At 37.2% G+C, this 16,433-nt stretch overlaps 1 protein-coding gene across 1 annotated transcript in view; it reads left to right on the top strand.

Annotated features, from left to right (window-relative positions):
* The window catches only part of LOC126183644 (protein Hook homolog 3-like), a 177,463-nt gene that overhangs the window by 122,393 nt on the left and 38,637 nt on the right, over nucleotides 1-16,433 (top strand). The window contains exons 9-11 of the mRNA XM_049925784.1: nucleotides 992-1,156; nucleotides 1,248-1,387; nucleotides 14,141-14,281. Coding sequence (XP_049781741.1) covers nucleotides 992-1,156; nucleotides 1,248-1,387; nucleotides 14,141-14,281 — 446 coding nt within the window. The remainder of the gene's footprint in view (nucleotides 1-991; nucleotides 1,157-1,247; nucleotides 1,388-14,140; nucleotides 14,282-16,433) is intronic.

A 16,433-nucleotide genomic window follows, 5' to 3' on the forward strand; every position in this document is an offset into this window, starting at 1 on the left:
GAAGGTGCTGGTAAGAATTTTTTTTTTTTTTTTTTTTTTTTTACACTGCTGCCAAGTATAGATCAGACCTTAATTTTCTCAATACGTGAGCCACCTATTTGTCAAAACTGGACTCATTTCATATGAGAACACTGTACAGATGTCGCCCTACCTGTCCCTTGACTGTTGCTGCCTTCTGTTGTCAATTTATAGTATTATTTCGAAAGAAACATTAGCAAACATAATAGCTGCTGTCATGGATGGCTGAGCCATTTTGATTGCATTGACATAATTTTGTGCTTACAGTGATCAGCTTTGGCAGTTTGCTGTAATTCTGCTACAAATATGTCATGTTGTTTGAGTGAGCAAGAAAATTAGGAAGCTCAAGAGGAAGGAATTGCTCAATAACTCACTTCACACTTTTTTCTTGGGAGGATCATTATACTTTCTGCCATCATTGATTTAAAATTTGTAATCTATCAAAGAACTAGAGCAAATAGAAAAAATAAATCTTGAAGCTTGGTCCTTTGCAGTATCTATTACACTTGAAGATACATCAATTACATATGTGTCAGTAACACACTAAATAATGGCCTAAATGACCAGTTTCATCAGTAACGGCTGGTTCCTCAGTAAGTGCTCTGTTATGTTAATCTTGAGGTAATACATATAACCAGTTTTCCAATATATAAGGAAAAGTTTCATTTTGTTTCATGAGATACTGACTTAGAGATTGCACACTGTGATGAAGGATTAAGGTTTTTACAATACAAGCAAAGAACATGCAGGAACAATAAAGTGCTTCTGAATGAGAAACCAGAAGGTCTTGGTTTCCTGACAGAAAACATTTAAAACTGAGTATCTTCTTAATGTTAAAATACTGTTAGTCTGTTACTTCCCTTTGACTGAATGACATTCGCCATGGAAGTAAAGTGAAAATAAGTTTTCTAAAAAGTAGAATAAAAAGTGAAGTGCAACATAATTTGCTGATAAAGTTCCTTTTTCTTTGTAGGAGTTGAGGAAGAGTGGAACACTGAAGCAGCAGTTAGAAATGTATAAGAAACAAGTAGCAGAATTAGATGAAAAATTAATTGAGGAAACAAAAAGAGCCGATAGAGTTGAATTTGAAAGTAAAAAACTTCAAGAACGACTGCATGCCCTCCAGAGGGAAAATCAGGTATTGACTGTGTATTACATGTTACTGCACTTCAGTATTTTTTCTTTCAGATATGTACTACTTAACTAAGTGTTGTCTTTTATGCTGGTAGAGGCTAATCATTGAGCGTGATTCCCTGAAAGAGACAAATGAGGAACTGAAGTGTTCACAACTGCAGCAGCGTGGAAACTGTACACCAGATACTCTTCTAGTTGAAACTGTGCCTGAAAACATGATAGCTCCTGAAATTAAGTAAGTATTAGTGTACTTTCCTTCCATTTTAAATTGACAGAGAAAAATGATAGAAAATTCATGGTGTAGTTTTTAATAAATGCATGGGGAAAATTCATGCTTGAATCAAGTCTATTTGGAATAATAATGTGTAAAATAGGGAAGGGCAACCACTCACCTATGGCAGACTGATGTATGGAACATGGAAACATGTAACAGGAAACTGTATTCAACTAGCTTTAGAGCTCTTGCTGTTTTTCTAGTAAAGATACACACATTCACACACACACAACCACACAGACATCCGTACACACACTTTCATAACTTGGTTGTAGCTTTGGAATTCTTTGGGGGTTGAAATGAGGAGGCAGCCACTATACAAGGTGAAGAAAAAATGCTGCTTCTGGTGGTCAGCATGCAATTTGTCATTCCAGTTCAAGAAAAAAGTTTAACTATCAAAAAAGTTTTAACTATGAAAGTCATTTAGTAGTCATGCCAATAGGTTTAATAGAAATGCAATGTGAAAAACAAGGCTCTGGCAATGCTGTAACTATGTGCAGTGTGGCCAAAAACAGGTAGCATGAACTCTGCACTGTGCTGAAGCTATCTCATTTATCTCATTATCTCAGTGAGATGAGGCAATGCCATGGGGAATGGATATGCAGACTCACCAGTGTTTGAGTCAGATTCGCGCCAAACATTTTTTCAGTTAAAGCATCAAATTGTATCCAATTTACACCTCCACAATGCAATATCTTATGTATTTCTTTCTCTTACTGTTACCTTTATTTAAACATTAAGAGTAACATGAACTTCTTACAAATGACCACTTTGTTTTGTCCAAAATGCAAATAAAGCCAACAGAAAATAACAGTAGATTCAGTACGATTGTCTGTAGCCAGTGAGTTACGAAAAACACTATAGGTAGGCTACACTAGATTGCACATTATTCTAAGTACAATAATTCCATTCTGTATGTATGACGTCCAGGATTATCTTCCCAGAGACGATACATACCCGTACAAGTAATATTAACTTCAGAGAAGATGTTCAGAGTGACCACCTTGCATTTACAAACATTTCATCACTTGCAGGATCGTACTTTGCTGGACCCTACGCAACACACCTGCATCCACCATTGCCGAAATGGCATTCACATGAGCTATTAGGTTGTGTACATTCATGGGTGGAGTACTATAAACTTGTTCCTTTAAGTGTCCTCACAAATAAAAAAGTTGTGGCTTAAGGTCCAGGAGACATGGAGGCCAGAACATTGGGCCTCCACAACCAATCCAGTTCCCTGGAAACACTTCATTTAAATAGTTATGCACATTCATTTCAAAGTGTGACAGTGCACCAGCATCCTGAAACCATAGCTCTTGCCGAACACCAAGTGGAATGTTTTCTAATGCATCAAGCAAAGTATTGTAAAGAAATGTACGTTACAAAGGTGCATTCAACTTCTCCGGCAGTAGATAAGGGTCCAAAAGCACTCCTCCCACAATTCCAGCCCAAAGGTTTATGCCAAAGCATGTCTGAAAACCACGTTCACGGGTAACATGGGTTGTGTTCCGACCAATAATGGCTGTTGTGGTGGTTAGGTTCTTCAGTCCATATCAGATTCCTTATAAAATGTTTGTTATCTTCCACTTGGTACAAAAGCCATTCACAGAACTGTACTGATTGAATTCGGTCTTCTGGCCCCAGGTGTTGAGTCAATGTGTAACGATATGGATGCAATTCTTCATCATGCAACACTTCAGCAGTCAGTCTTTGATATATCTGGAACTGCCTTGCAATATTATGGGTACTTTGCCGAGGTGATTGGTGAATGGTTTCAGGAATCATGTCCTCTGTTTGTGGAGTGCGTGTAGTCCTTGGATGATCTCTGTCCGTTACTTGGGGACGAAGATTACCGGCTTCCTGAAGGTGTTGAGCCTGGCAAAGGAAAACATTCTTATTGAGAAGGTACCTGTGAGGGTACCATGCAGCATATGCAGGAGTAGGAGAAGTAGCAGCAGCTTGTTTACCAGATGCACCTGGCACCAAAAGCATGTTGACATATTCATCATTTGCTTACTCCATCAGGAAGTTGCCTTACATGAACTTGACAAGACCAGTTATGTTTGTGCACTATGTGGTTAGTAGACACAAGCATGAAGTCTAATGGATTGGACTGCCATGTGATATGCTATTGTCACATGAGAAAACAATATTGTGCTTATAAATTATGAGAACTAGGGGCCAGATATCTAGAAAATAAGAAAGGAACCTGACAAGGATTCGAACCATAACTTAGTGGTGGATATGGGTTTGATGTCCCAGTAGTCTATTCAGTGAGCTACAGTGGCTGGTATGGTAGTGTAGGGTGATACACATTCCTCTATATGCTGCACACTGTGACTGTATTGCTAGCTCATCATTTCCATACAGGTGTTTTCAAAATGACACAGTCTGATTTTGCTAGGTAAACTTTTCTCTTGAATCTGGATGAGGAGTGACATGCCGATCTCAAAGTGCGGCATTTTTTTGTTCACCCTTTATTGTATGAGAAAGAACACTTTAATACAAGCTATCAATTACCAGTGAAGCATTTTGGGTGTTGGATATGTCACGAAGCTGATAATGTTGTTGTTAATGGGGAATTCCCATGACACAGATTGAGCATTGGCTGCAGAATTTGAGGCATTTGCTGCACGGTCGGCTATAGCTACAGCTACTTCATCAACAACTGCCATGGAAATGGGCCACCTCCCTCTCCCTGCTGCACCACCTAATGCACATGTTTCTTCAGCTGTCTTGACCATATTCTTTAGCCCATTTATTGACAGGGAGCCTCTTTGCAGCTGTTTCTGTCAGTAATATTCCTGCAATGCAGCACTGCTGTTGCCGCCTTTCTGATAAAACAACTTTACCAGCAGTCCGTGGTCTTTCTTAGCAATAGCAGTTGCATTTTGTATGGAAAACTTCAGCCTTCTTAACCATTTACACTTTCACTGGAAATGAACGTGCATCGCTAAGTGACAAATAGCATACTGATGTCGAAACAAGAAACATTTCACATTTTGACTGCTTACAGTGCCATATTTTCACCTGGTGTCAGAAAGTGGAACTGTTAATTTTTTCAGCATACTCCACAAGTGCACTAATTAATGGACATGAACATGATCTGTGTCAGTGTCCTGCAATGTATACAGCCTGCACTGCAGCACTCAAAACACCATCAGTTTATTTATAACCATCCAGTATGCAGGGTGTTATGAAAAGGTACGGCCAAACTTACTGGAAACATTCCTCACACACAAATGAAGAAAAGATGTTATGTGGACATGTGTCCGGAAACGCTTAATTTCCATGTTAGAGCTCATTTTAGTTTCGTCCACCTACGCTCAATGGAGCACGTTGTCATGATTTCATACGAGATACTCTACCTATGCTGCTAGAACATGTGCCTTTACAAGTACGACACATCATGTGGTTCATGCACGATGGAGCTCCTGCACATTTCAGTCGAAGTGTTCGTATGCTTCTCAACATCAGATTCGGTGACCGATGGATTGGTAGAGGCAGACCAATTCCATGGCCTCCATGCTCTCCTGAACTCAACCCTCTTGACTTTCATTTATGGGGGCATTTGAAAGCTCTTGTCTACGCAACCCCGGTACTAAATGTAGAGACTCTTCGTGCTCGTATTGTGGACGGCTGTCATACAGTACGCCATTCTCCAGGGCTGCATCAGGGATTCCATGCGACGGAGGGTGGATGCGTGTATCCTCGCTAACGGAGGACATTTTGAACATTTCCTGTAACAAAGTGTTTGAAGTCACGCTGGTACGTTCTGTTGCTGTGTTTCCATTCCATGATTAATGTGATTTGAAGAGAAGTAATAAAATGAGCTCTAACATGGAAAGTAAGCATTCCCGGACACATGTTCACATAACATATTTTCTTTCTTTGTGTGTGAGGAATTTTTCCTGAAAGTTTGGCCGTTCCTTTTTGTAACACCCTGTATAGAGAAAACTGTAAAATTAAAAGAGATATGGGAGTGTTATGGGACCATTGCTTTTCACAATATATATATATAAATGACCTAGTAGATAGTGTCGTAAGTTCCATGCGGCTTTTCACGGATTAGAAAATTGTAGCAAAATGCAGGAAGATCTGCAGCGGATAGGCACTTGGAGTGGCAACTGACCCTTAACATAGATAAATGTAATGTATTGCGAATACATAGAAAGAAGAATCCTTTATTGTATGATTATATGATAGCGGAACAAACACTGGTAGCAGTTACTTCTGTAAAATATCTGGGAGTATGCGTGCGGAACGATTTGAAGTGGAATGATCACATAAAATTAATTGTTGGTAAGGCGGTTACCAGGTTGAGATTCATTGGGAGAGTCCTTAGAAAATGTAGTCCATCAACAAAGGAGGTGGCTTACAAAAGACTCGTTCGACCTATACTTGGGTATTGATCATCAGTGTGGGATCCGTACCAGATTGGGTTGACGGAGGAGATAGAGAAGATCCAAAGAAGAGTGGCGCGTTTCGTCACAGGGTTGTTTGGTAACCGTGATAGCGTTACAGAGATGTTTAGCAAACTCAAGTGGCAGACTCTGCAAGAGAGGCGCTCTGCATCGCGGTGTAGCTTGCTCGCCAGGTTTCGAGAGGGTGCGTTTCTGGATGAGGTATCGAATATATTGCTTCCCCCTACTTCTACCTCCTGAGGAGATCATGAATGTAAAATTAGAGAGATTTGAGCACGCACGGAGGCTTTCAGACAGTCGTTCTTCCCGCGAACCATACACGACTGGAACAGAAAAGGGAGGTAATGACAGTGGCACGTAAAGCGCCCTCCACCACACACCAATGGATGGCTTGCAGAGTATAAATGTAGATGTAGATGTAGATTAAGATAACATTTACGAAACATGAAAAGTACATGATATTTCTGAGGAAATCTGCAAGTTTATTGAAACATGAAGTGGTGATAGTGGGTGTGAAAGAATTGACCATTTGAAGATTTCTGTTCATTTAAAATTTGTTTGTGCCCCTTCTATTTACTGTTAAGAGTGACGTGAATGTTTAACTCGAAAGTGTTTACGGTCTGTGCAAGAGGTATGTGTATGGAGTACAGGACTCTTTCCACGGAGGATGTGTATATTGAATTTGACGGTTTCTGTTTATGCTGTCATGTATAATCTGCAATCGATCCAATTGTTGTCCTCAACTGCTATGAATGTAATAGTCATTAACTGGGCCTGTGTGTCTTCATTTTTAATTTTTAATATTTTATATTTGATATACTGATTGCACATTATTGTAGAGGAAAGGAAACACTCACCTATAGTGGATATGTTCATGGAGCACAGTAACACATAACAAAACAGCATTCACACTAGCTTTTGAGCACTAGCTCTTATTCTAGCAATAGTACACTCATTCACATGCACACAGACACCCACATGCACGCTCCTGTGGCTATGAAAAGAGTCTTGCCATGACCACAGGGGTGTGTACTAATGCTAGAAAAAGAAATAGTGCTTGAAAGCTAGTATGAATGTTGTTTTCTTTTCTGTATTACTGTGCTCTCCTCATTGGTCCACTATAGGTGAGTGGTTGCTTTTTCCTTTTTTTGCGCATTGCTCCATCCAGGAATTTCCATTAATGCTATACACATTATTTTAGTTTCTCTGTAACTGATTTTCAAGCCTACCTTCAAACTTGTTTTGTTCTTCCATGTGTTGTTGAAGTTTATCTACACAGGAAACAAAAAGTACAATATCCTCAGCAAAATAAAGATTGTTCTGGCATATTAACATATATTCCTTATTCTTTTTTCCAGTTTAGTGATCTGAAAATATTCTCTGCTACTAAGAAAAGAATAGTTGTTGCTATATGGAATCTCCTTGCCTTACTCTACTTTTCAGTTCTTGTTTTTCCTTGTCCGTGTGGAGTATAATGGAAGCTCTAGCACTTATGTATATATTTTTCAGTATACTAATGTAGGTTGAAAAAGTCTCTAGTATTTCTAGGACTCTTAGTAGAGATTTTACTGAAAGTGAGCTAATATTTTTCTCAAAATATAGGAATCCCATACAGCATGGTAACTCCTATTCATTGTGCAGTTATATACATTTGTTAATGACTTGCGAGTGGTCCATTCTGTGATAAAATAGGTAAAGCTGTCATCTTTCTTGTAGAAAGTAGAATAATTACACCATTTTTACAGACTTGGGGAACAGTCATCTATTGCTTTGCCTCGAGCATTAAATATTTGAATCTAAACATCATCATCTCCAGGCACCTTTCCTTTCTTCATACCACAAATGTCTCCCTTATCTGACATTATTTCTGGAATGTCAATTTTGTTAGTAAGTATCAGTTCTCTTTATTCGTCTACTAAACCATACAAAAATTTAAGAACATTTGTACAGTTTCCTCTCTGTTGTTAATTACTGTGGCATTCCCCATCTTAACTGATGAAATGTGATGTCTACCCCACATAAGTTTCTGTTTTGTTTTCTTCATACTGTTATTATTTTCAGTTGTATCTGTTATCAATTTTTTATTACATTGTTCACCTCTTTGACGACAGTATTGAATAGTTTTATTTAAGTCAGAATACTCTATCATGTGTCTACAGTTGTTTCCTTGAAACTCTCACCTCCTCTTGAATAGCCGCTTTGTTCCATCTGAAATATTCTTTTCTTTTGCTTTCTTCATACCTGCAACATCTTCTGCTGTTTGCTTACATGCCTTTGTTAAATAATTTCTCATCCTCTTTTGCTAAAATCTGTATGACCATTATTTTGTATGATGTTGAATTGTTGCCTAATTTAATGTGGTATAACTCCATATTCTTATATTAGGCAGCATAATCTACATTTTTCTAACGTCTTGCCTGAGTCTGTTTCTTTCAAGCTTTATATTGGGCCAGTCCATATGAAATTAGCCAATGGTCTGGCTCTTGATGTCTCAGGTTTTGATAATTTTTTGTAAACTTATAGTTGTTTGCATGAAAAACTCCAAATTAAAAAATTTTTTGACCATTCTTTTTTGAGCTATTAATTTTTAAAACTTCCAAAATTATGTGGTATTTGTTATGTTTTGAAACCTTAAAGTCAGCATATCTCAAAAATTATTTGACTTACATATCTTATTCAGTTTCTTATAAACTTTAAAAGTGTAGGCTAATTGATGATATTCATAACAATTCATAACTCGCACAATATATGTTAATGTATGTGCCAAATTTCATGATGGTGCTCCAGTGGGAACATATTAAAATAAATTTTATTCTACTGATTAGTGCAGCACCTCGTGATTAGTGTGTAGGACTTTGGACTTGTTACTAAGCTGTAATATGTCAAAACCAAAAAAGGCTGTCAAATTATTATTTTGTATTTAGTGACAATGTATTACAGTATTATAACTGTACACTTATATTTAAATTCGCATTTGACTGTCCTGTGTTAACTGTGAAGATATTTTAACATACACCATAACAACACAGATTCCTTAATGATGTCTTCATTTTACGGGTACATTAAATTTAATCAATATCGTTACTCAAACAATGAGGTAGCTGTAATTATTTAACAATGTATTATTTGAGTGCCATGCAAAGAGAAATTTTTTACTCATCTTCAACAAGAAAAATGTTATGGTGACCCATTAACAATCTTATTTGAGTCTAAAAAGATGTGTTGCACTTTTCTTTTAAATGATGTAACCTAGTTCTCCCAAGCAATAATGACATAAATAATTGTAACATAACATTCTTTTCCAATATAATCTGAGGCTTTTAGGAGCTCTTCATCTGGTAGTCTGTATGTTCTTTCAAGTTTCAGTTGAGGGATTTAATTTACAAAGTATGAAGTTTTTTTTATTAGTCAATTTATCTGATTTTTTTGGCTTTGAAAAAGAAAGAGCTGACCCATGCTGATATGTAAATAAAATCTTTACGTCTGTGTTTTCACCTCTGGATAGCACAGAAGCCACACACCGTTTGTCATAAGCGCAAGCAAGATGATGTGTGAATGTTCAAAAGCATGCCGCATCTGGACCCACCTGAATTTTATGAACAAAAATCAATTTTTGCTTTACCGTTATCTTTGGCTTTGCTCATAGGAATAAATGCATGATACATTTGTGTCCCTGTGTCTGCTATGGTTGTATTAAAAAATTTTCCAAGCTTATTTTTTATGCTGCTTGCTCATCATTTGTCATGTAGAAGTGACTGACGGCATTTATGCTTTACCCCACTCAAACAATTGGAATGAAGTTAATATTTGATCATGTTGTGCTTCTTAATATGAGTGTTAATAAAACCACTTTCACTATTATTTTATGTGCATGTAGTGAGCCACTGGTTTCATTCTATATGAAAATCCTTAGGTGACAAAGTGGTACAAATGTACCAGTGTTATGATTTGAAATGAATAATTTCCCAATAAAACTTTGAACCCTCATGTCGGAATACAGCAAGTACAATACTCCACTTTGTGGACTGCACTACGTACTTGTCATATTCCAACAGGTGCCTTTCAACATTTTATTGGGTGATTAAGCACTTTAAGATTATACGTGCACAAAGCAACCTGGTCCTCTTTCCCTCACCTACAACTACTGTAAATGGGTAGTTATATAAAATGGAAAATGCATATTATTTGTTACATTATTTATGGTATTGTTATAGGGTATAGTTTACTACAATTTTAAAATGATAAAGTGAAGTATACTTAATTAGTACTCAATAATTTTATTTTAAGAGTAGTTTAAGGAACCGTCTTGCTAACCGTGTGTGGTTGAGATACATTTGTCAATACAAATAGCAGTAAAATAACATTTATTTCCATATGTTCCCTTTGGAAAACCATCATGAAATTTGGCACACAAATTAACTAATAATGTACAACTGACAGACTTTTTTTCCAAAACAAAAAGATCCATTTTGAAATATTCAGAATTTAAAAAAAAAAAAAAAATGGTTCAGTTCAGCCAAGCATCACATATTTTCAAAGTCTGTACTAAACTGAATAAAATGGTACAAATGTTCAGGTCTGTACATCAAATCCTTTTTGAGATATGGCCATTTTAAGGTTTCAAAATATGGCAAAAATCGCACAATTTCGGAAACTTTAAAAATTAATAACGCCATAACAAAATGTCCAAAAAAATTTTAATTTCGGATTTTATCTTATTTTGATAGGTAGAATTAAATGACAAAAAATTACAAAATTTTAAATTACAAAGGGTCAAATTTATTTTTTTATTTGTTGATTTCATATGGAATGACCCTATCTGTTTGTATTTGTATTTTGAAAGTGGTTTAGGAATATCACATCTTCACAATTTTATTCATTTTTTGATAGTCATAAAAGTGTGTTCATTCCATAGCCTGAGAGAGGAGATCTTTTGATATTGAGAATTGTGTTAGTGAAATTACATGAGTAAGTACACGGTGTATGTGACACTTTCTAAATGATATCTTGTTGATAAATTATCATTTATTCTTCATTTAGAAAAAGCCAGTTCTGGTAAAAATGTATTTCAAATATAAATATAACAGTGATGAACCAAAAGCAAGATTCAATGTACGTGCCCTGATCCACAAACTATCCAACTCATCTCCACCTGGTAAAGAGGAGATCAGAGAGATCAACAACCACCTTAAGAATAATAAGGCAGCTGGAGAGGATTCAGTAGTAACGGAACTACTGAGGCTGGCAAATAGTGAAACTCTAGATGTACTAGTCCAACTATTTGAGGAGATCTGGAGAACTGGGATGATACCAACTGAATGGCAGTCAGCTTTAATGCATCCTCTACACAAAAAAGCAATAAAAAGAATGTCCATAACTATAGGGGCATCTCATTAGTATCTGCTCCATATAAGATTCTCTCCAAAGTAATACAGAACAGAATAGAATGTCATCTTGACCAACTGATTGGGGAATATCAAGCTGGTTTCCGAAAGGGCCTTTCTTGCCCAGAACAGATCTTTAACCTGAAGGACATAAAAAACTGGAGGAAATAACTACATGCTCGTGTTTGTTGATTTTCAGAAGGCATACGACTCCATCAACTGAGAGGCATTAATGAATATTTTGGAAGAGTTTGGGGTGGATGATACATCAAGAAAGCTGATCAAACAAACTCTCACTAACACGGTGTCAAAAATAAAAGTTATTGGTGAGATTTGAGAACCCTTTACAATCAGAACAGGCGTAAGACAAGGAGATGGACTATCCCCATTGCTTTTCAACTGCGTCTCGGAAAAAGCCATTCAAGAGTGGAGAAAGTTGTTGGCCCAAACAGGCAAATGAAGAGCAGTTCAGACTTGGTCCTAAGAGCAAAGGGGTGTACATTGACTGCTTGGCCTTTGCAGATGACCTGGCCATTTTTGCTAACAACAAAGAGTCAGCAGTCAACAAGAGAAATAGCCTGTCGGAAATTGGTGCAAAAGTTGGACTCCAAATCTCTATTCAAAAGACAAAATATATGACGAACATCTGTGATGGACCTGAATGGATTATCACCAATCTGGGAAAAATCGTACAAGTTAAGAATTTCAGGTATCTCACTGAAGTCATCCAGGGGAATGGATTAGAAGAAGAAGCAATTAATGTCAGGATGAGGAAGTTAGACAAGGCATACCAAGGGACAAAGAATATCTATAACAAAAAGTCTATGAGTATAAGGGGCAAGTTCCAACATTATTATACAGTTGTAAAACCTGAGGACTTATATGTGTCCGAAACTTTGACCATGAATACACAAGGTCAAGCTGAGTGACTGGAAAAGTGAGAGCATAGGATATTAAGGAAAATCCTAGGTAATAGATGGGTTGATGGACAGTGGTGAATGAGAGCAAATGAGGACTTGTACAGCAAGACAGAACCTATCACAGCATCCATTAAGAAGAGACGATTGTTATTTTATGGTCATCTCATGGCGACGGACGGTGACCGACTAACAAAAAGAATTTGGAGTTTCACCCAATCTAAGAAAACAGGGCCGAGATGGTTTGAAGAATGTGGAAAAGATCTCAGGCAGATTGGTATCTCATAGAGAGAAATTCCTGGCAGGAACAAATTTAGAAGATTGGTGAACAACTATGAAGGTTTTAAAATGGCATCAACGTCCAAAAGACAGAGAGGACCTCTGTGTGAAGAGCATAAACAGGCACTTCTTGGTGGGCTCAGAAGATACTGGCAGGAAGTCAAAGCTGGAACAAGAACAAGACCTAGACATTAAAATGCAATTGGTTGTTACCATGCAGGCCATAGATACTCAACTCAGAAAAAAAAGGAAGTTGTAGTTCTCTCAGACTTAACTTCATGGCTTATCACCCAGTTGTAGAGGAATATATTTGTTAGATGTGTTAACTGAACCACAGTGCAGTTTGATGTTTTTATGTTAAAACAATTTTTGCTAGAGGAGAAAATAATTAACTACCAAAAAGTAGTCCTAGGTTTGACTGAGGACTAAACTGCAAATGTATTGTGTATTATATGATGTTTAAACACTAAGCTATCAAACCACACGGTTTTTATATTCAGAAAATATGACTGTAAAAGTGTTTAAGTAGTTGGGGATAGATATCATGAAATTAATGCCGGATTTGATTCATAATCTTTGCTTATAATGATATACTAATTCATGAGTTTTCTACAGACCTCCCCCCCCCCCTCCCATTTTTTCCTGGCTCAATCTATCTTACACACCTGTGCAATTCAGAAAAACTGGTGTTGGTGGGAAGAACCCAGATGGCACAGACTGTGAAGCAATCGTTGAAGTTTCCCACTCCAGTTGTAGATATGCCTTTTATCCCACTAGTATACCTGTAAAATCCTTTCCTGTGTAATACTACACCTTATCTCCTCTCTCCTTCGCCCACCCCCACCCAATACAGTCTCCTGATACTGTAACTACAAGCCCACTGTGCTGTCTCCTCTATATCCTTGCCCATTCCCACGGCAGCACTAGCATATTCCCCCACTCCTATCCAATCTGCTATCCCTCTCTGTTTGCACCCAATACCTCTTCTGTACCCACATTATCCCCCCCCCCCCCCCCCCCCCCGTCCCCTGTCACCAGCAAAGGTTGCTGTGCACCTCAGACCCAGTCACAGATGGGCCTTAGTGCCCATAGACAACAGTGGTCACATGTGTGTAAGTTATGTATGTATCTGTGTGTGTGTGTGTTTTTTTTTTTTTTTACATCTGATGAAGGATGTAGTCTGATAACTACTAATAACGTCTAGCAGCCTCTTTTTCAATGTGCTTGTCTGCCACTCAACGAATCCTCTGTTGGTAGGTAGCACTCTTTCCTTTTCATATTGTTGTTTATCGAAGATGAATGATTATATGGTTTCCTGGAATTCTGTATATCTGTCCTGGACTTAACAGTGTTAACTGTTATTGCTCATGTGATTGCATAAGAACAGGAATAAAACTCTGCCTCATTTTTGGTTACTGTGTCTTGTTGTGTACATCTGAGGGTGTGTGGTTTCCTTTTATGTTGATGGGTGACAGAACAAGCAGATTTATATTTTTAAGCTATGCTTTCTTAAGAGCTCTGTAATTTTTTTGCTAAATTACTTTAGTAGTGATATATAATTAACTGTATAATAGGATTGATCTTAACGCTTTCTATACCTGACAATTTTCTAATGTTTTCTAGTGTTTCCATTGTATGTAATCGGAAGAATAGGCATGAGATCGTTGCTTATGAAATGTGTTATAATTTGATTTTGCATTTGTGCAGGGAAAAACTTCTGAGGCTGCAGCATGAAAACAAGATGCTGAAACTGAATCAGAGAGGTGATGATGATGAAAAATTATCAGTTGTGCAAGCAATGCTTGAGGATACGACAAAAAGAGTTTCACAGCTCCGAGCAGATAATAGGTATTTTACTAAATAGTAACCATATTTCATATGTGTGACAAAAAATTAGATATCATCATCCTATATATTTGACTTTTGTGTTTTTATATTTTATGTTTAGATTTACTCTGATTTGGTTGTCATTGTTTTTCTCTAACAATACTTCCTAATTTATAATAATCTACTAATTTACTGGGGTCCAGTAAGCTCGTGCTTTGTAATGGCTTTTGTTCAAGAGAAGGCGGCAGGCACCCGAATTGTTCATATGAACAGCATTCAACCTAGGCATCTAATTTTCTGCTTTTAATAGGACTGTGCTTGAAAAATTTAAACACTTACAAAATGTGTTGTTTCAGAAGCTTGTATGGAGCTACTGGTACCCATCTATTGTATTTACTAACCTCAACATTATTAGTGTTCAGTGTCTCTTGTGCACATATGTGAGATCCTATAAAAAGCAAGTTTTCACTTATTGAGTCCAGAATGTAAAAATATTTGTTACTATGTAGTTCTCTTTAATTGTGACTGCAAATAGATTTTCAGTCATTTGTAACAGAACACCTTGCATTTGAAACAGGAACCTTTTTTAAAAATTATTTATTTGTGGACATAATATTGATCATATTTTACTGACTTAAAATATCTAGTCTTGGTCAACAATTTTTTTATATTATTTCATTAACAAAATTCATATGTATAGATATCAGGTTCAAGTTTCAATTAGCTCAGTCATATAACAGTTTAGCCTTTTGTCATAGGCATACTTTCACTAATGCCATGCACAGGAAAGATTAATGTGTGAAGCACACAACCACTTCCACTTTTACACCTTAGCAAAAGATCTTGCTGAGAACCTCAGAAAATTCTGGTCCTCATTAAAACTGATAAGCAAATCAAAGGCTTCTAATCCAGTCATTCATTGATGAGTCTGGTGTGGCAATAGGAGCCAGTAAAAGGAAAGTGAAATATTGTATTTTGCGGTGGGTCCTACAAATCTATCATCATTTAACAGTCGCACAGACTCTGATATAGAGGACATATTAATAGGCATCCCTGTGGCATGGGAGCAACTGAAAGAGTTGAAAACAGTTAAGTCACCAGGTCCGAATGGAATCCCAATTCAGTTTTGCATAGAGTACTCTATGGCATTAACCCCTTTCTCAGCCTGTATTTATCACGAATCTCTCACTCAGTGCAAAGTCTGAAGTAACTGAAAAAAAGCTCAGGTGGCTCTTGTATAGATAAGAAGAGTAAAAGGGACCTACAGAATTACAGATCAATATCCTTAACATTGGTTTGCTGCAGAAATCTTGAACATATTCTGAGTTAGGGTGTGATACATTTCCTTGAGACATAAAAACTTCTGTCCACAAATTAGCATATATTTACAAAGCATCACATATGTGAAACTCAGCTTGCGCTTTTCTCACATGATATCCTTTGAACTATGGATGAAGGGCAACAGGCAGATTACATATTTCTCTGTTTACAGAAAGAGTTTGTCACCATATGGAACAGGTTCCCTGATATGTTAGTGGCTTGAAGACCTCTTAAGTAATAGAACCACATATGTGGTCCTCGACCGTGACCATTCATCAGAGACAAGGGTATCGGTAGGACTCCAGGGAAGTGTGATAGGACCTCTCTTGTTCTCTCTATACATAAATGATCTAACAGACAGGGAGAGCAGCATTTTGCAGCTGTTTTCTGATGATGCTATAGTGTATGGGAAGGTGTCGTCACTGATATGATATGAGATAACTTTCTAGTTTGTGTGATGACAGTGTTCGTGTTGTGTTGCATGACACAGTTGCATAAATTAAATATCTAGGTGCAACATTGCAAAGTGATATGAAATAGAATGATCATGTTAACAACTATGGTACATAAGGTGAATGGTCAACTTTGGTTTATTGGAAGAATTTTAGGAAAGTGTAGATCAAGTGTAGATCATCTGTAAAGGAGATCACAACAAGAACACTAGTCCAACCCATTCTTGAGTACTGTTCAAGTGTGTGGGATCTCCACCAGGTCATATTAAAGGAAGACATCAAAGCAATTCAGAAACTGGCTGCTAGATTTGTTATCAGTAGGTTCAATCAACATGCGTGTATTACAGAGATACTTGGGGAACTCATGTGGGAATCCTTAGAGGGAAGACAACATTCATTTG

Source organism: Schistocerca cancellata, chromosome 4, assembly GCF_023864275.1.
Source record: "Schistocerca cancellata isolate TAMUIC-IGC-003103 chromosome 4, iqSchCanc2.1, whole genome shotgun sequence".
Lineage (NCBI taxonomy): Eukaryota > Metazoa > Arthropoda > Insecta > Orthoptera > Acrididae > Schistocerca > Schistocerca cancellata.